A 19,936-nucleotide genomic window follows, 5' to 3' on the forward strand; every position below is an offset into this window, starting at 1 on the left:
TCAAGGCACATGGTTGATCGTATTAAGATGATCTAAAATTATGTTGTATTCTGCAAGGTTTGATTAAGTCTTGATCTGTTGTTGCTCCTATCGATACAGTATGAATGTCCGTATTCTTTCTATGAAAGTGCTAAACTTTGTGTGACCACAACACACCTCTTTACAAACCCATGTTGTAGTCATTTTTTCACTTCTGAATGCCTTTGCAGCTCCAACACAAGAAGTGTTAAAGAGCATGTAGTCCTTTACATGTAGATATAATCTAGTTTTGCTTTTGATTTAAAAACACAGATGACATTTAAAAGGTGTGGTTTTATGAAGTAAATCATTTCAAATGTATAGATTGTAATTGTTGTAAACATCTATTTTATTAATAAAAAATAATGTGGTTTTTGACAATCATTGAATACAAAATGTGTTAAATTTCAATGAATAAAACATATTTTTTGTAGTAAGTCTAAGAATGGAACCAGCTATGACTTCCAGTGACAAAGAACAGATATCATTGTGTTTCCTTAAAAGAATTATGGTGCGTTTTAATATCCATCCGTCTCGGAGGTCCGAGGACGTTGCCTAGTGACACGCACAAACACGCCCCTTTTCCTCGGACGGCGATCTCGCCATCTCGGTTCAACTCAGTGGTGACCGAGCGAAATTCCGAGACAGAATTGAAGATGGCTGCGCCCGTTGTGACCTGAAGTATGAACTGTTTTCATTGTGCTTGGACCTCTTTGGTGGTTTAAATGGTAATTTCAATCACTCGTATTACTGCAATACCTTGCTGCGTCCGTATCTCTGCCTATGTACACAAATATATGTATTTGTGTACAGCACTTTGGTCCACAAATGTGCTATATAAATAAACTTGACTTGACTTGACTATGGCCTATAGCCTACTTATATTGGATCGCCTGGTCCTCTTCCAATGCTACCGCGATAACAGCTTTCCGGGTGGCGTCCATGTTTTCCTCCAACGACCGAGCGAAATAATAAAACGCTTGAAGTTGTGGCGTGGCGTCAGATCCGAGATCCGAGTCGGTTCGCAGAGAATACTCGAACGCAGCATTACGGTCATGTTGTCGCCATACACTTAGGTGCACTCACACTAGGCCATCTGGCCGTGGCCGTTTTAGCACCTAACCGTGCTCAAATCTGCCAGTGTGAGTGTGGCCAGTCTGGCCAGGCCGGGCCAATTTGGCCACTTGGGAGAGGTGTGCTGCTACGGCAGAAGGTCCATGTTTTTTTTCATGACGACCAATAGAAAAAGGAACAGTGTTACCCCTTTTGTTTTTTTCATGACGACCAAAAGAAAACGACAGTGTCACCCCTCATGTTTCATTTGATAAAAACGACAGTGTTACCCCCTATGTTTTAATAGATGAATATCGACAGGGTTACCCCTTATGTTTTTTTTCATGACGACCAATAAAAAACGACAGTGTTACCCCTTATGTTTTTTTTTATGACGACCAAAGAAAAATGACAGTGTCACCACTCATGTTTCATTTGATAAAAACGACAGTGTTACTCCCTATGTTTTAATGGATAAATATCGACAGTGTTACCCCTTTTTTTTTTTCATGAGGACCGATGAAAAACGAAAGTGTTACCCCTTATGTTTCATTTGATAAAAACGACAGTGTTACCCCTTGTGTTTTTTTTCATGATGACCAAGGAAAAACAGTGTTACCTCCTATGTTTTATTTGATAAAGATCGACAGTGTTCCCCCTTATGTTTATTTCATGATGGCCGATAAAAAACAACGAATGAGTTACACCTCATGTTTTTTCCATGTTGACCAATAAAAACAGACTGAGGTACACCAGTCAACGTTTTTGCAGGGATCCAAACCTGTGCTGATTAGAGTGTTAACCTACGAACTTATCAATGCACCATCACGACACCTAATTCAATCATCACAATGGTTATACTTGACTTTATAATTCGCTTGAAATAGAAATAAGAGTGTTCCAACAGTGGACATCAACCGGACTTGAACCCCGGTCTCCAGGGGGTTAGGCAGAGTGCACTCCACTGCACCACTGAGGCGATGAGAATACAGAATAATCAATCATCAATAAAGAGGATATACATGACATTAAAACGATGTGTGTATTTCTATTATTTCCCTTATGTTTTTTTTCATGACGACCAATAAAAAACGACAGTGTTACCCCTTATGTTTTTTTTCATGACGACCAATAAAAAATGACCGTGTTACCCCTTATGTTTTTTTTCATGACGACCAATAAAAAACGACAGTGTCACCCCTCATGTTTCATTTGATAAAAACGACAGTGTTACCCCTTATGTTTTTTTTCATGACGACCAATAAAAAACAACAGTGTTACCCCTTATGTTTTCTTTCATGACGACCAATAAAAAACAACAGTGTTACCCCTTATGTTTTTTTCATGACGACCAATAAAAAACAACCGTGTTACCCCTTATGGTTTTTCTTATGACGACCAAAGAAAAACGACAGTGTTACCCCTCATGTTTCATTTGATAAAAACGACAGTGTTACCCCTTGTGTTGTTTTTCATGATGACCAAGGAAAAACAACAGTGTTACCTCCTATGTTTTATTTGATAAAGGGATCCGAACCTGTGCTGATTAGAATGTTAACCTCCGAACTTATCAATGCACCATCACAACACCGTATAAAATCATCACAATGGTTATACGTGACTTTATAATTCGCATGAAATAGAAATAAGAGGGTTCCAACAGTGGACATCAACCGGACTTGAACCCCGGTCTCCAGGGGGTTAGGCAGAGTGCACTCCACTGCACCACTGAGGCGATGAGTATACAGAATAATCAAACATCAATAAAGAGGATATTCATGACATTAAAATGTATGTGTGTATTTCTATTATTTCCCTTATGTTTTTTTCATGACGACCAATAAAAAACGATAGTGTTACCCCTTATGTTTTTTTTCATGACGACCAATTAAAAACAACAGTGTTACCCCTTATGTTTTTTTTCATGACGACCAATAAAAAACGACCGTGTTACCCCTTATGGTTTTTTTCATGACGACCAAAGAAAAACAACAGTGTTACCCCTTATGTTTTTTGTCATGACGACCAATAAAAAACGACAGTGTAACCCCTTATGTTTTTTTTCATGACGACCAATAAAAAACGGCCGTGTTACCCCTTATGTTTTTTTTCATGACGACCAATAAAAAACGACAGTGTTACCCCTTATGTTTTTTTTCATGACGACCAATAAAAAACAACAGTGTTACCCCTTATGTTTTTTTTCATGACGACCAATAAAAAACAACAGTGTTACCCCTTATGTTTTTTTTCATGATGACCAAGGAAAAACAACAGTGTTACCTCCCATGTTTTATTTCATAAAGGGATCCGAACCTGTGCTGATTAGAGTGTTAACCTCCGAACTTATCAATGCACCATCACAACACCGTATAAAATCATCACAATGGTTATGACTTTATAATTCGCATGAAATGGAAATAAGAGTGTTCCAACAGTGGACATCATGTTATGTTTTTTTTCATGATGACCAAAGAAAAACAACAGTGTTACCCCTTATGGTTTTTCTTATGTCGACCAAAGAAAAACGACAGTGTCACCCCTCATGTTTCATTTGATAAAAACGACAGTGTTACCCCTCATGTTTCATTTGATAAAAACGACAGTGTTACCCCTTGTGTTTTTTTTCATGATGACCAATAAATAACAACAGTGTTAACCCTTACGTTTTTTTTCATGACGACCAATACAATGGTTATACTTGATTTTATAATTCGAATGAAATAGAAATTTGAGTGTTCCAACAGAGGACATCAACCGGACTTGAACCTGGGTCTCCATGGGGTTAGCCAGAGTGCACGCCACTGCACCACTGAGGCGATGCTAATATAGAGTTATCAATCATCAATAAAGAGGATATACATGACATTAAAATGTATGTGTGTATTTCTATTATTTCCCTTGTTTTTTTTCATGACGACCAATAAAAAACGACAGTGTTGCCCCTTATGTTTTTTTTCATGACGACCAATAAAAAACAACAGTGTTACCCCTTGTGTTTTTTTTCATGACGACCAAAGAAAAACAACAGTGTTACCCCCTATGTTTTATTTGATAAATATCGACAGTGTTACCCCTTATGTTTATTTCATGACGGCCGATAAAAAACGACAGAGTTACCCCTCATGTTTTTTCCATGTTGACCAATAAAAAACAACAGTGGTACCCCTCTCGACATTTTTGCTGGGATCCGAACCTGGGCTGTTTAGAGTATTAACCTCCGAACTTATCAATGCACCATCAAGACACCGAAAAATTCAACACAATGGTTAGAGTTGACTTTTATATCGCATGAATTAGAGATAAGAGTCTTCAAACAGAAGACATCAACCGGACTTGAACCCCGGTCTCCAGGGGGTTAGGCAGAGTGCACTCCACTGAGGCGATGACACTACATAATAATCAAACATCAATAAAGAGGGTATAGATGACATTAAAATGTATGTGTGTATTTCTATTATTTCCCTTATGTTTTTTTTAATGAAGACCAATAAAAAACGACAGTGTTACCCCTTATATTTTATTTCATGACGACCAATAAAAAACAACAGTGTTACCCCTTATGTTTTTTTTCATGAAGACCAATAAAAAACGACAGTGTTATCCCTTATGTTTTTTTTCCTGGCGACCAAAAGAAACAACAGTGCTACACCATTTGTGTTTTTTCTCATGAAGACCAATAAAAAACGACAGTATTGCCCCTTGTGTTTTTTTTCATGACGACCAAAGAAAAACAACAGTGTTACCCCCTATGTTTTATTTGATAAATATCGACAGTGTTACCCCTTATGTTTATTTCATGACGGCCGATAAAAAACGACAGAGTTACCCCTCATGTTTTTTCCATGTTGACCAATAAAAAACAACAGTGGTACCCCTCTCGACGTTTTTGCTGGGATCTGAACCTGAGCTGTTTAGAGTGTTAACCTCCGAACGTATCAATGCACCATCGAGACACCGAAAAAGTCAACACAATGGTTAGAGTTGACTTTTATATCGCATGAATTAGAGATAAGAGTCTTCCAACAGAGGACATCAACCAGACTTGAACCCCGGTCTCCAGCGGGTTAGCTCACAGCTCTCTCCACTTCCCACTGAGATTTGCAATTCAAATATGTCTGTGGTTATATATGATAGACATATAGACGTATATATATGTTATAGACATGAGAGCATTACGTTTAAAATTAAAGATATTGTGTTTTCCACAGAAATTGAGCCGCGGTCTCCAGTGGGTTAGGCAGAGTGCACTCCACTGAACCACTGAGGCGATGACAATACACAATAATCAATCATCAATAAAGAGGATATACATGACATTATTTTTCTTTTGATAAAAACGACAGTGTTACCCCCTATGTTTTAATTGATAAATATTGAAAAAAAAATGGCATAATTTTATCATACAACATGATTTTTCATTACATTATTGACATCCACCCTTTTTATGATATTTATCATATTATCATTTCATTTTATTTAGAACATTGTCTGCGTAGGCTGGTGTAGGCTATGACGCACAACGCAGAACTGTCGATAGCTGAATATGGTACTATGCTGACTTTACATAAGCATGTAAAGTCAGCATAGTTGTAGTGAATATTCTAAAACGGTGTAAAATGTTGCTGCCATATTAATAGACACGTTGAATGTTATCGTTTTGATTCTGGAATCCCGCACGTAAACTGGTTGGCAAAAAAAGAGCAAAGATGGACGGTTCACTTGACGGGGAAACCGTCCCTTTCCTCATATCAGACAACTCGTAACTCTGGATGAAAATGAAGGCTTTCTTTTATTGTCACTTTCCTTTGTAAATCTTTAGAAATAACCTCCGGAATCCTTGTTATAACGCTGTGTATAATCCACAGCTGTTGCCGACAAGCAACAGCTTTTCGGCATGTTCTTAGTGTGTGAAATTCAGCACAGTATCAGCCGAGTTGACTCTAATTTCCACATTTGTTACACATTAGTTGGCAGAACTCTTTTTACACGCCAGTAGAGTGTTTATCAGAGCGGAGCCCTGAATGTGACGTCACCCGTCATCTCGTCTCTGTAAACAATGGATGTTGCGCAGCATTTATTATGACGTCATTATACAGACTCTCTCTCAGCACCCCCCCCCTCGGAATGACTTCCCGCGTCCCTGCCGGCGCAAGTTGGGCTATTTGCAAACTTAAGTTAAAATCTCTCCAACACAATACATATACGTCTTTGACACTGTGTCAAAACGTTTTTTTCTTCAAATTCTGTTGAGAGTAGTTCAATTTTAGCAGTTTTATATGTTTTAAACAAATTATCTTAAACGTTGCACCTTTAATGAATACAAAAGGCAAAATTACAACGCCTGAATAAAAACAAATAATTATACATTGGGACCTATAAACAAAGCAAAGAGTAAACAATAAAACAATTAATGCAAAAAACAAACTGCTAAATTAAAATCATATTTTTCCATATATCTTCCCAAGTCACCATCATCACCTCTCATTCCTTTAAAGAGTTTTTGTTTGTCATGGTCTATTATTTAGGCACCATCTGAAAAAGTGAGCAGAGCTGTCTGAGGGAAGGGTTTATTTGTGAATAGGGGGGCGGGCTTATCTGAGGGCATGGGGTGGGGTTATCTGAGGGCATGGGGGCGGGGTTATCTGAGGGCATGGGGGCGGGGTTATCTGAGGGCATGGGGGCGGGGTTATCTGAGGGCATGGGGGCGGGGTTATCTGAGGTTGGCGGGGGAGGGGTAGAGAAGCACGGCGCTGAACGTGGACAGGAATTCCGACGAGGTTGAGACGGCGAGCTTCCCCGTGGTCATCACCAGCCCCACCTGGTCTCCACGCTTCAGGCTGAGCACCAGGTTCAGGGTCGCCACGGCGCCCCCACACTCACACGGGCCCCGGGGCCCCTCCACCGGGGCCCCCGAAGGAGATCCCGCCGTGTAAAGCTTCTGGATGCTGCGATTGGCCACAGAGAGCACCGCCTCCACAGTCGCCCCTCGCTGGGCGGTCAGCACGCCACTCAGCTGGTAGCGGCCGTCCAGCGGTGCAGTAAACACACCTTGAAGAGGGGGAGGGGCATGGTGAGGTGTTGCACATAGGTTTACCTCACAGTCAGATTAAATCAGTTTCAATCTGTAGCAGTCTCAAAGACCGAGGTAGATGAAGGCTCAGATGGAACGAAAGTCCAATGAACAACATCTATGTCAGTGTGTTGTGGTGACGCTAAACGGGAGATACCTTTAAGGGGGTTATAGTGTCCTCCGTCATTGACCAAGACCTTGTTGAAGCGGATGATCCCAACCTCCCCAGGGAAGGAGGGGAGGCTAAACCCTGCTGAGAAACACACCTTCACCCCTGGAAACACACAGATGACCTGTTAATTAACATTTTAATCTCACTCAGATCACCTGTTAATTAACCTGTTAATCTCACTCAGATCACCTGTTTATTAACCTGTTAATCTCACTCAGAACATCTGTTCAATAACCTGTCAATCTCACTCAGATCACCTGTTAAATAACCTATTAATCTCACTCAGATAACCTGTTAAATAACCTGTAAATCTCATTTAGATCACCTGTTAAATAACCTGTAAATCTCATTTAGATCACCTGTTAAATAACCTGTTAATCTCACAAAAAAAACGGGTTGATTAACCTGCAATTCCCAAACGGACGACCTGGTAATTACATTTTTAACATCACTCCCATGACCTGTTAACTAACCTACCTATCCCACAGAGATTACATTTTAATTTGCCTGTCAATCCCACTCAATTTAGCATGATAGTTAACCTATAAATCCCGTACATGTTATCACATTACTCAAATAGATAACCTGTTAATTAACCTGTTAATCCTACATACATTATACCTGTTAAATGTCCTAATCCAAAAGATTTGTTAACCCCAGGGATTACAACTGTTAATCACAGATTATGCATCTGGTAAATAACCTGTTAATCCCAAAGAGGTCACACTGCTAATGAACCTATTGATCACAAAGAGAGCAACCTGTAAATCCTAAAGAGACCGTTCATTTACACCTCCCCCAGGAATAACAACCTGCCAATCAAACACAGCAAGTATCAATCAGTGAACAATATATGAATCAGGGAAATCCAACCTGAAGGGCCAGCAGGTTCCAGGAAGCGTACTGTATGACTCATGTATGTATCTAGAGAGAGAGAGAGAGAGAGAGAGAGAGAGAGAGAGAGAGAGAGAGAGAGAGAGCATGTTTATACATCTGTAGCGAGAGAGAGAGAGAGAGAGAGAGCATATTTATACATATGTAGAGAGAGAGAATACACTTGGATACATCTGTAGAGAGAGACCACACGTTGATACATTTGTAGAGAGAGAGAACAAGTTGATAATCTGTAGCGACAGAGAGATGTTCATGTATCTTTGCATGCATCGGTAGAGGGAGAAGGGGTTTAACAGAGAGGGTGTTTTTAGAGATCTCTGGGGGTCTCACCTGGCCGGGGGGGCATGTCAATCTTAACCGAGACACTGTCTTCGGACGGGGATGCTGTGGTGTGATGAGAAGGAACAAAGTAAGAAATAAGGACGTAATAGAACAGAAAAATGACAATAACCCTGTGGACACAAAGTGTAGATGATGGTATGGGTGCTTGTCCGTGTGTGTGTGTGTGTGTGTGTGTGTGTGTGTGTGTGTGTGTGTGTGTGTGTGTGTGTGTGTGTGTGTGTGTGTGTGTGTGTGCCCGCGTCTCACCAGGGGCTCCGGCGTATCCGTGCACGGTGGCCATGCTGCCGTTGGCCCCCAGGACGGGCCGGGAGGCCACCTTGGTCCCCGGGGGTCCTGCCTGGCCCGTTTCAACCACCCGGGGCCCGGCCACGCTCTCCTTCTCCATGCCACCCATAGCCACGCCCCCTACTGCCACGCCCCTGACCTTAGGAGGGGCGGAGTCTTTGGAGGGGGTGGGGGCGAGAGTGGGCATAACCCCAACACCCGCCCCTCCACCTGAAAGAGAAGAGGAGTTTTATTTAACTTCTGAGGGAAATATTCACTCAGCACATTTCTATAAATGACCTGTCACAGATAATAATATAATGTTAAAATATAATGATGTAGCCGCCCCCCTCGCCTCTCTCCTCACCTGTTTGTGACTGCTCTAACGAGAGGGTTAGGAGGGGAAGTCCCCTGGGAACCTTCCGAGGGGAACCTCCTCCACCTCCTCCTCCACCTCCTCCTCCTACCTTCTAATCATGGCGGCCTACTGATCATCTCCAATTAGCTCCCGAATGATCCTCTGGTCCCTCCCTCTCTCTACAGCCCTCAGGACATCAGAGACCGGCGCTCTGTTCCCAGGGTTCAAACCCAGCAATGTGAAGCAGTGTCTAGTTCTACACCACACATCTAGAACTAACTTCTAGTTTATATCCATCACCACATATCTAGGACCAACTTCTAGTTCTCTACCACCGCTTATCTAGTACTACCTTCAACAACATCGGAGGTTTTGCTCTATATACTTTTATTTCAGATCTGTAAATGCATCCATTTATTTTCATCTTCTTAGACTATTATTCTAAATGTAATTGTCTATTATTGTTGTGATTGTCCTTCAAATCACACACACACACACACACACACACACACACACACACACACACACACACACACACACACACACACACACACACACACACACACACACACACACACACACACACACACACACACACACACACACACACACACACGTTGTCCCCTGTAGCCATACATTCCTGTGAAGGACAGCTGACCAATCCGAATCTTAAAATCTTATCAGGAGCCAGGGGGCCAGCTTCCCCCCAGGCCTCAAGAGTCTTAAATAAAGCAATATAGACCAAGACAAAAACACACACACACACACACACACACACACACACACACACACACACACACACACACACACACACACACACACACACACACACACACACACACACACACACACACACAAACACACACACACACACACACAACTGATAACCATCAATGTTATTAATTGCAATAGTCATAAATAACTTGTGCATTTTGTTGTTTTACTGTCTGAAGGCAGAACATTGTCTAAAGCCGATGTCTATCCAAAACCACTTCTCCCCTCGGGACAATAAACATTACCTTATCTTTCCTCTGATGCTGAACAAGGAAACACTGCCTGTTAAAGTGAGCAGCATACCAAGATACACCGGCCATCTAACCCACCCTACCCCCAACCGGCCTATACAACCCCACCACCCCTCTTATATATATATATCTTATACCAAGATACACCACCCATCTAACCCACCCTACCACCAGCCAGCCTCTATAAACACCCCACCCGTCTGGCCAACCCTACCACCAGCCAGCCCCTATAACCACCCAATCCGTCCAGCCCACCCTACCACCACCGAGCCCCTATAAACCCACCCCTCTAAAGCCTCCTACCCCGCCCTGCCTCCCAGCTAGCTCCTATAAACCCTGCGGTAGGCGGCCCATTAGCTCTAAAGTGGACAGTAGAACAGTTTAGGGACCGTTAACCACGCAGGGAGGGTCGACATGTGTTTTGTGTGTGTGTGTGTGTGTGTGTGTGTGTGTGTGTGTGTGTGTGTGTGTGTGTGTGTGTGTGTGTGTGTGTGTGTGTGTGTGTGTGTGTGTTTGTGTGTGTGTGTGTGTAGCCAAGGTATTTTGTGCAGACGGGGCTTTGATCAAAGTAATTGAAAGCCCTCCAGAGCCGAGGGCACTGTAGCAGTAAACAAGGAAATCATTTGGCTTCACTTACATATGTGTGTGTTTGGAGTGTATATTTGTGTGTGTTGGATGTGTGTGTGTGTGTGTGTGTGTGTGTGTGTGTGTGTGTGTGTGTGTGTGTGTGTGTGTGTGTGTGTGTGTGTGTGTGTGTGTGTGTGTGTGTGTGTCTGATGATTAACGCAGAGTGCAATAAAACGTTCCAAGTTGCTTGTTCCAAACCAGTTCTGCGCCCGCTACACTGAACTACTCAGTACATTGAAGTTCACCAAACATAACAAACTAAACAAACAAGAAATGAACTAAACAAAACTGGCTTAAACTAAACTCAACATCTAAATGTTTAAACCAGTCATTTTCAACCTCAAGTACCAAAACATAGACGCCTTCAGAGTTTCTGCAGGCGAGACCGTAGACCACAGGTTGGGTGTTGCTGGAGACATCGTCGCATGGGTTTGGACCAGCCAATCGTGAGCTAAACATCCGGGCTCGTCAGAGTTTCTGAAGGCGAGACCCTAGACCACAGCTTGAGTTGTGCTGGAGCGGTCATCTCATGGGTTTGGATCAGGTCCCGACACGTCCCAGGACCCTCTCTGATCTCCCCAAGGGTCCGTCCCTCCCCCTCCCTCCCCTCCCTCCCTCGCCCAGAGCTGGGTGATGAAGCTCTCAGATCTCAGGGGATGTGAAGGTTTGATTGCAGTGGGACAAGCTTTAGGACCAGCAGAGGGATTATCATGGGCTTGGTAGGAAGGTAGTCTAGTTTAGTGGTGAGGGTGTTTTACTCCCTTCTGAAGGTTCTTTGTTGAAACCCAATTATCCTCAGTCGTCCTGTAGGCATCCTTGAACAAAATGCCCTAACCCCTACCTGCTCCTTAATGACCTGTCTCTGTACTGTCTAACCCCTACCTGCTCCTTAATGACCTGTCTCTGTACTGTTTAACCCCTACCTGCTCCTTAATAATCTGCCTACCTGCTCCTTAATGGCCTGTCTGTACTATTTAGCCCCTACCTGCTCCTTAATGGCCTGTATTCTGAACTCACTTGAACAGTCAGTCAGTCCATTTGGATGAAGGCATATGCTCCATGACGATGGTAAATATAATGTAATAGTGATGTCCCACCAGAGGGAGAGGTTGCTACTCTGGCAGGAAGAAAGAAAATTGGTTGTATTTTGGGAACTCATCGGAATAATGGGGATGCATTAAGTCTTGGCTGGTTTCCACAGAGGGAACCCCAGATGGGCTAGATGATACTGGGAGCCTATTCCAGCTGGCAGGGTCTGGACCAGAACTTGGGAAGTTGACCCCCCAGATGAGCCGTAATAGGGTTGGGCTGTGCCCCAGCGACTCTGGGCCTCACATCCATCCAGCTAACACACACTCTTTCATCGCTACAGTCGGGCCAAGTAGGGTTGTGTGTGTACTGATCTATTGACCCTTACATCCGAGCAGGCCGTGTTTATGGAGGGAGGGTTGGAGAATACGAGTCATCAGACCTCAAGAACCCTTGGAACCACCACAGCAGGGGTCACTATGACAACGGCGGAGGAAACAGATTGGATGAGACAGCAGATGATGTCACACCAGGAAAGCTGTGGAGCAGCCATGTGGGAGACCCCATCAGTAACCCGCGGCCCCTCATCTCATCCCTGCCTTCCCCCCCAGGAAGGTTTTCAACTCAAGAGTAGATAAGCAGAGACAATGGAAACAGAGTTGGTCAGCAGAGGATACAAGATGAGCAGCTGTTGGTCGATATCAGAAGCCGTTTGGGCGTATAGTGCTCTGTAACGGAAAGTACATTCTGTAGTAAAAATAGGCTATTGGATCAGTTCTAAATAGGGCAGTGATGAGATTGGCCACAATAAAAAGGATAAAAAAATAATAAAAGAAAATAATAAAAAGGAATGAGTAACTCTGTCCTTTGGGGATGACCGGTGACTCATCTCCCGGTGACAGCAGTGTGACTAACCCCGACCGACCAGGGGGTGGAAACCTTTCCACTCACCATGGGTGTGTAGCTCGTTTTGGGGGGGAGGGGGGTGGGCTGTAGTACAGTACCCGTGCAACCACCATCTCCCAGGCGACGCAACTCACCAGCGACACGGAAACACACACACGCAACCCACAACTTAACACTGACCCCCACCGAGCAATTTGTGTGTGTGCTCATGCTGAGAGAGACGAGCCAGCATCGTACCGACAGCCAAGCAGGGGAAACAGGGGGGGGGGAGCCAACACATTGCTCAACAGCATCAGGTCGCTTATTAAAACTAGCAGCATGTGTGTTTCATCAGGCCCGCCTACCGGGAGCCAGGGCATTGCTGCAAAGAGATCCAGCTCGCTCTCACGCTAACGCTAATACACGCTGTCGATGCTAAACACGACGCAACCGCTTATACACGCCGCTAAGACTAATGCACAAAGCTATAGCCAAACATGAGCGGGCATTATACAAAGTCGCTGGATGCATAGTTCCAGTGCGCTGACAGTCTACCCAAGGCAAGGGTATTTAAGTTTGGCGTTTAGCCCAAACAGTTCCCTCGCTCTCCGTGCGGAGCTACAGCCTTTCAGAGCGACCCGTAACAAAGAGCGGTATGAACTCTGCACAAGGGCCGCGATGACGCCATTTATGGTTTGCGACGGCTCGCAGAAACAAAGCCCTCCGTGACGATGCAGGTGTTGGCCTCAGTTCTGTCATCTCTCCAGTTGTAGGCCGACATTGTTTTTCAATAACGTGACATCCGGAATGGTTTACTCTGCTTACACCTACCGTTACCAACAATCATAACTTCTAAGTTTTGTTCATCTATAACATCTATAACGTTGAATTTATTACTGTGAAAAACCGATCATAACTTTATATGATGAAGAAATATAATTGGTTTTAAACCACTGAACGTTGAAGTGCTGAATCACAAGGGAAACATTTCACCGGGTGATTTGGTAGCGGGGATGAATCACGTTTGGGCGTAGTGGACATAAATCTTCAATGTTGGTATATGAGTAGCAGTAGAAGAGTCCCATCTGTGTTATATTTGGCTGGCTTACTTACCCGACCGACATCATATAGTGTAAGCATGTTCTCATGGTGCGAACAGGGATGGAACTTCCTATTCAGAAAGCTTAGGTCCATCCAAAGATTTTCAGTCAACTACCTCAGTATTGCACATTATCTCAAGACAGGCTAGTTGTTAACATTCTGGGTTTGGAAAACATGCCCTACTTGGTCCTTAATTAAATGTATAGCTGAATTCACTGTTCTTCTAAATGACTAAAAAAGTATTCATCTTGACTACTGTCCTGCCAGATTTTCGCTCTACCCATCTTGTGAAGGCAGAACTAGTATTTTCTGAACCCGGAGCCCTAGAACCTTTTTCTGATCGGTGAAATGCGTTATAGGTGAGCTGCTGCTCTGATGAATGAAGGTGTTAAAGGGTGGTGTTTAATACCAATGGGGATGTTTACCTGTGGTAACCCGGGTACCGCCTGTGAGGAGGTCTTCGGACCCAACAGACGCCTGGTCCTGGAGGTCCTGAAGGGTTCCTCTAAGCTGGGCGATGCCCCGGCCCTGAGCTCTCAGGGTCCCGTTTAGCTGGCTGACACTCGTCCACAAGCCGCTCACGTTTTTGTTCAGAGCCTCCTCGATCTCCTGCAGGTAGCCAGACATCGGGTCCAGCTTGTCGCACACCTTCTGTAGACTCCCAATGCGCTCTTCCACACCGGCTACCTCCCGGCCCACGTCTCGGGTTTGGACCTGGCAGTCATCGGCCTTGGTCCTCACCTCCCTGCGGAGCTCTTCCAGCCTGGCCCAGATCTCCAGCTGGTCCTTGGCTGGTCCTCTGCTGGCCTGGGTGCAGGTGGCGTTGAGGTCCTGGAGCTCCTGGGAGTGTCGAAGAACAGAGCTGTCCACATTTGACATGGAGCCCTCCAACCTCTCCAGCCGGGCTTGCACGAAACCCAGTACACTCCAGGGGTCCTCAAGGCTGCTCCGGCTGTCATTGGACAGGCGTCTCAGAACCCCTTGCTCCGTGGAAGCCGATTGGCCGTTGACACTATTTTGGGAGGGGTCAACCTCATTCCTGGAGCTCAGAGTTTGGTCTTGTTCTCGTTCAGTGTTCGCTACAAACGTTGGTTTGCACTTGTTGCACTCTTTTGAATACAACCTGTCTATGGTGTCCAGTCTCCCCTCCAATATGTTGACGGAGTTTCTTTGAGAGTTCATCTCGCTCTGAAGAGCAACGAGACCTTGTGCTTCTGCAATCCCAGACTGGGAGTTAAGATGTTCGTCTTCCTTCTCCTCGAGAGAGGAGATTCTGTCCTCCACAAAAGTTATCTTGTCCTCCAAAGTTCTCCTCAGATCTTCACATCCCTGCTCCGCTTGTTTTCCAAGCTTCTGCTCCCCTAAGAGGCTCTGAGCCTCCATGTTCTTCTCGGACAGGTTCAGACGGAGCTCAACGTTTCCCAACCGGGCCAGAACAGCGTGGATGTCTGGAACAGAAACACCTACAACAACCTTTTTGCTCTCCAACACTTCCAACTTGGTTCTGACGTCCAGGATCTCTTTGCGGAGGTCCGACTCCTTGGAGTCCATGAGCTCGGCCAGGCTGAGGTAGTTGTCCTCCTGTGCCTCCGACTCTCCCTGGACCGACATCATCTTATAGTCACAGGAGTTCTTCAGGTCGGACATCTTTATCTCCATGCCCTCCATCAGCTCATCCCTCAGAGCTCCGAGCTTCTCGTCCACGTAGGCTCGCAGGGTCGTGTCTCCGCCCACGCAACACGAAGAAGACGAAGAGGACGAAGAAGACGAAGCGGATAAGGGGGGAGTGGCCGGGGAGCCCTGCGAGACCTCCATCAGCAGACGAAGCTGCCCGTCGTGGTGGTCCACCCGCCCCTGGAGCTCGTCCAGGGCGTTGCTCTTGGTCTCCAGCGTGTCCACCACCTGGTTGATCCTGCCCAGCACCTCGTCCTCGTGCGACGGGTCGTGCTCCAGGGAGAGCCCCTGCAGCTGGAACATCTCGGTGTCCCCGCCCCGGGCGCCACTCGGCGGGCGCCGCTCATGGAGCAGCGTCACCAGCATCTTGCTGGCGTCCTCCTGGAGGCCCAGACGCAGACCCGAGCTCATGTCCGTCATGGCCGCCTGCATGTCCAGCACCATCTGGGACAGACGCTGGATGTCCTCCTCCATGCGCTGCAGCGTGGAGGGGCTCTCCTGGGCCCCCCGACCCCTCTGGGGCTCAGCCTGCCACCCCCAAGAGTGGGGCTGCTGCCCCCCCACCCGAGGCTGGTCCCGGTCCGCTGGGGACAAGAGAGGACATGGATGACTTGTGCACTTTGATTCTGCACTTCTGGATATCAACGGCATGCTGTTGTACTATAGTGAAAACACAATAAGTTGAGTCTGATTTTATATCATCAAATTATTTAGGATATATTTGAAACATTTTTGGAAAAAAATTATGTTTTTTTCCAAGGATTGTTACATGGGGTTCGAACCCCAGTGTCCACAGTCCTTGAACAAGATGCCCTCTTACACCTACCTGCTCCTTCATGACATGTATTTGTAAACCATCACTGTGTATAAATGACTGAACAGCAGTACACAGTAAGATAAAAGATAAAAAAAATAATGCATAACATGATAGGATCTGTTACCGGGGGCTCGGTAGGGGGCGGCCGGGGGTTGCCGTGGAGATCCACCCTTCGGCTCGCTGCAGTCGTAACCCTGGTAACCTGGACAACACCTCCACTCCAGCTCTGTCAGCTGCCTGTAGCCGATCTTGTAGGTCGGCCGGAAGTGTCTCCGCTGGCTGAACGTCACATCAAATCGTGTGATAGTCAATACAGTGTATAGTTACAACGTACAATGCACACAATGTAAAATATCCACGTGGTACATGTAATTCATTCATTTATTAATGTAGGAATAGATCATGAAGATTTGGTCAGATGTTAAAGAACTTATTCGTCCGACTTTGCCTGTTAATATTAAGTATATATTAATATTAAGAGGCTTTACTACAGATATAAAGTTTCAAATCTTCCATCTCGCCAAATTTGGACTAGTCACCATCATTAAGTCACTCGATTGACAGTGGATCTATTTTCTCTCGTCGGGAAATCAAAAATGACCGCAAGAAGGGTTGGCTAGAATTTTGCGTGATTTATGTATAGGATTCTTATAGGATAGGATGACTCTCCTTAGAGTGTCCCGAGCCATCGCATAACGCGCCTTCTGCTCAGCTGCACGAAGTCTGTGGAATGCTCTCCCTCACCATCTAAGGGCCCCACAGACTGTGGATTCTATTAAAAAGGGCCTAAAAACCCATCTTTTTAGAAAAGCACCTTGAGGTCATTAAGTTGATGAAAAGTGAATAAAAAATTAAAATGTATTGTTATTTTAACGCAGCGATGGTTTGATCTGCAGGATGTGTCCAAATTGCCAATGATGGAAACTGAAAACCGTTTATCATTCCAAATCCAACTACAATCTTGAGACTGAATTGATTCCTAAAATAGAACAGCAATGAACCAAACCCAAATTTCAACCCACGCCGAAGTGCCAACTTCTAAGCCCAAGTAAATAATAAGTGAGGAATCAATTCTCTCACTAACAAGACAACCTGAAACGGATTAACGAAAGGAAATTGTTGTCTCGGATGAGAAGAAAAGTCAACTGAAGGGTACAGCTTAATTGAACGGAAATTTACCCTTGCTGTTGAGCGCAGTCCGGGTACCTCCCCGGGCACGGCCTGTGCTCCGGCTGGACGAACACCTCCGTCCCACTCAGCACCGCACCGCTCACGTTCTTGTGCACGACATGAGCGCACCAGTTTCTGTAGAGATAAGGTCAGTTGGAAGTTGATGAGTAGAACTCCCGGTCTAATTTTGCAGTCCTGCCAAGGATCGTTCTGTCGCGCAACTTTTTTTTTTTCCGCCAATTTGAAATGGCACTAACACTTTCAATTTTAAAAGACTTACAATAGGAGTATACATGGTAACATAATAAGTAGAACAACTCACTTGTTTCTCTGTCGAGGCTCCCCTCCAGAATAAGCGCTCCCTTGAAACATGTTGTACTGAAACGGCGTTGCACAAATAACTGAGAAAGTAATGATGAATAGGCCCAAGTAAATAGGGAGATATTTAATTAACCCAGGTGAACGAGTGAGATGATTCATCGTTGCCTGAAATCGATTGGTTATTATCTAACAGAGAAAGTAGAATAAGGTCCTCGCTCGTGCCCGTGGCTTTGCGTTCAGTTTCCAGTATAGAAACAACCCCGGACCAGAGTCTCTGTGCTGTGACGTCGGGGCCTCACTACCAGACTGACAAGATGCCTTTTTCCGTTTTCCATCGGAAACCAAACCCCTGATAGGAGTCACCTCCCCCCCACGGCTCCTCTCCCTACTCCACAACACCAGCCATTATTTTAGACGTTCATTCTACATCTAAACACCAGAGCTGGCTGGGGCTGCTGAAGTCTTTTTGTAGTGTATTCTGTCAAATACTGAATGCTCGTTCGTTACAGAGCCAAAATGATGCCGTTCAGTGGATTTTTTTGTGATGATGGTTTATGCAGAGAAAGGGCTTTTAGATTGCCCGTGTATAAATCTGTATTCCTCTCTTAAGTGAAGATGGAAATGGTTTCCCCTGAAATAATAACATTTAAATGTGATGGAAAAAGTTCCACAATTGAAATCAAGCAACAAGAATGCCATGACACATATCATCGTGCTTTTAAATAAGCTCAACAAAGCTGGAAAACAGGTTGACAAAGCCTTTTAAATTCTATGGTTGAACATTTTAAAAGGTAAACAGAAACATGTAAAAGGTGCATGCAATATTGCTTTGAAAAGAGCAAACAAAACATATTTGTGATAAAATATTGAACACATACAAAAGAAAATCCCTGATGCAAGCAGAAATTCAAGTATTTTACGTGTACTCGTTTAATGTAAGCATCATTTCTTTACTAAAAGTGCATTATCTGACTTTAATATATAAACGTATACAAATGCCAAAAGTCTTGAACAATCTTTGGCTGAAGCTTGAAAACCATTTGACCCAAGGTGGAGCATGTAAACAATTTCAGAAGGCGAAGGCTATCAGAGCGGCAGGAGATCCAGAGGGGGGGTCTACTGCGGGGTCCTCCGTTCAGAGGCCCGGGGCCTCTTCTGGGGGGGGCCGGCCGCCTCCTCCTCCTCTTCTCTGAGAGCTCGCCTCCCCGATGTTGATACCGGAGTCCGCTCTGAGGACACAAAAAACACGAAGAGAGACTAACTAAAACTAGCCAATTAGCTCCTAGCTAGGCTACTACCCTTCTGCGGCGTGAAATCATCGTGTTAGCCGCTCTTAGCTACTAGCAGTCTGTGTGTTTAACAATAACTGTGGTAGCCTCTTGCTCAGCCCCTAGGAGTTGAGAGTTTAAGATCACTGTTTAAGCCGCTAGCTTGGCTACTATTCGCCTGTGGTGTGAAATCATTGTATCAGCGGCGAGCTAGGCTACTAGCCGTCTGTGGTGTGAAATAATCGTTAAAGGCTAGTTTGGCTACTAGCCATCCGAGGTCTGTAATAATAGTTTTAGCCGCTAGTTTGACGACTAGCCTACCGAGCTGTGACTCAATCTCCGTCAACTTCCGTTTATTCTCATCCATAGCCTGGTTCATCTTCATATTCTCTGGTGATTGGAGTTTCTGGACGTGAGCGTTCAGTTCTTCCTTGGCTTCCCTGCTGGCCTCAAAGGCTTCTAGGTATCCTTGTAGATCCCCTGAGATAACAGAGAAAAACATGGATTACAAAACACAGCAGCCCTTAAACGGCACGGTTCAATTATACTACTGCACCGAATAACCGCCGTAGCTAGTGGACGTAGGTGACAACTATCTCATCCACCATAAAGATGGCATATTATACCACCAGGTGTGAGTGTGATTAGCCGTTACAAGCCGCTTTGAAAATCTGCCTCTTCTGACATCACAAGTGGGCGTGTCCACTTGTATGACGGATAGATGAGCAACGTTTGCTGCAGTCCACTGGATAGGCTGGTAGACTGATCCATCCAGCACACATCTAGGTGGACACGCCCACTTGTGATGTCAGAAGAGACCGATTTTCAAAACGGCTTGTAACGGC

General features: G+C 44.9%; 2 protein-coding genes across 4 annotated transcripts in view; both read right to left on the bottom strand.

The window, feature by feature from the left end:
- Nucleotides 1–5,757: 5,757 nt before the first annotated feature.
- emilin2b (elastin microfibril interfacer 2b) lies at nt 5,758–18,363 on the bottom strand. The gene is made up of 9 exons (XM_030348779.1): nt 17,825–18,363; nt 17,512–17,637; nt 16,457–16,611; nt 14,267–16,099; nt 8,799–9,047; nt 8,541–8,594; nt 8,190–8,240; nt 7,302–7,418; nt 5,758–7,122 (listed from the first exon to the last, which is right to left on the bottom strand). The coding sequence occupies exons 1-9, from the start codon at nt 17,980–17,982 to the stop codon at nt 6,785–6,787; spliced, it is 3,081 nt and encodes a 1,026-aa protein (XP_030204639.1). The 5' UTR covers nt 17,983–18,363; the 3' UTR covers nt 5,758–6,784.
- A 161-nt stretch (nt 18,364–18,524) lies between these two features.
- The window catches only part of smchd1 (structural maintenance of chromosomes flexible hinge domain containing 1), a 32,571-nt gene continuing 31,159 nt past the window's right edge, over nt 18,525–19,936 (bottom strand). For all 3 annotated transcript variants that reach the window (XM_030348742.1, XM_030348740.1, XM_030348741.1), the window contains 2 exons: nt 19,413–19,571; nt 18,525–19,052 (listed from right to left, as the gene is read on the bottom strand). In XM_030348742.1, the coding sequence (XP_030204602.1) occupies nt 18,940–19,052; nt 19,413–19,571 (272 nt within the window). In that variant the 3' untranslated portion in view covers nt 18,525–18,939. The remainder of the gene's footprint in view (nt 19,053–19,412; nt 19,572–19,936) is intronic.

This window comes from Gadus morhua, chromosome 23 (genome assembly GCF_902167405.1).
Source record: "Gadus morhua chromosome 23, gadMor3.0, whole genome shotgun sequence".
NCBI lineage: Eukaryota > Metazoa > Chordata > Actinopteri > Gadiformes > Gadidae > Gadus > Gadus morhua.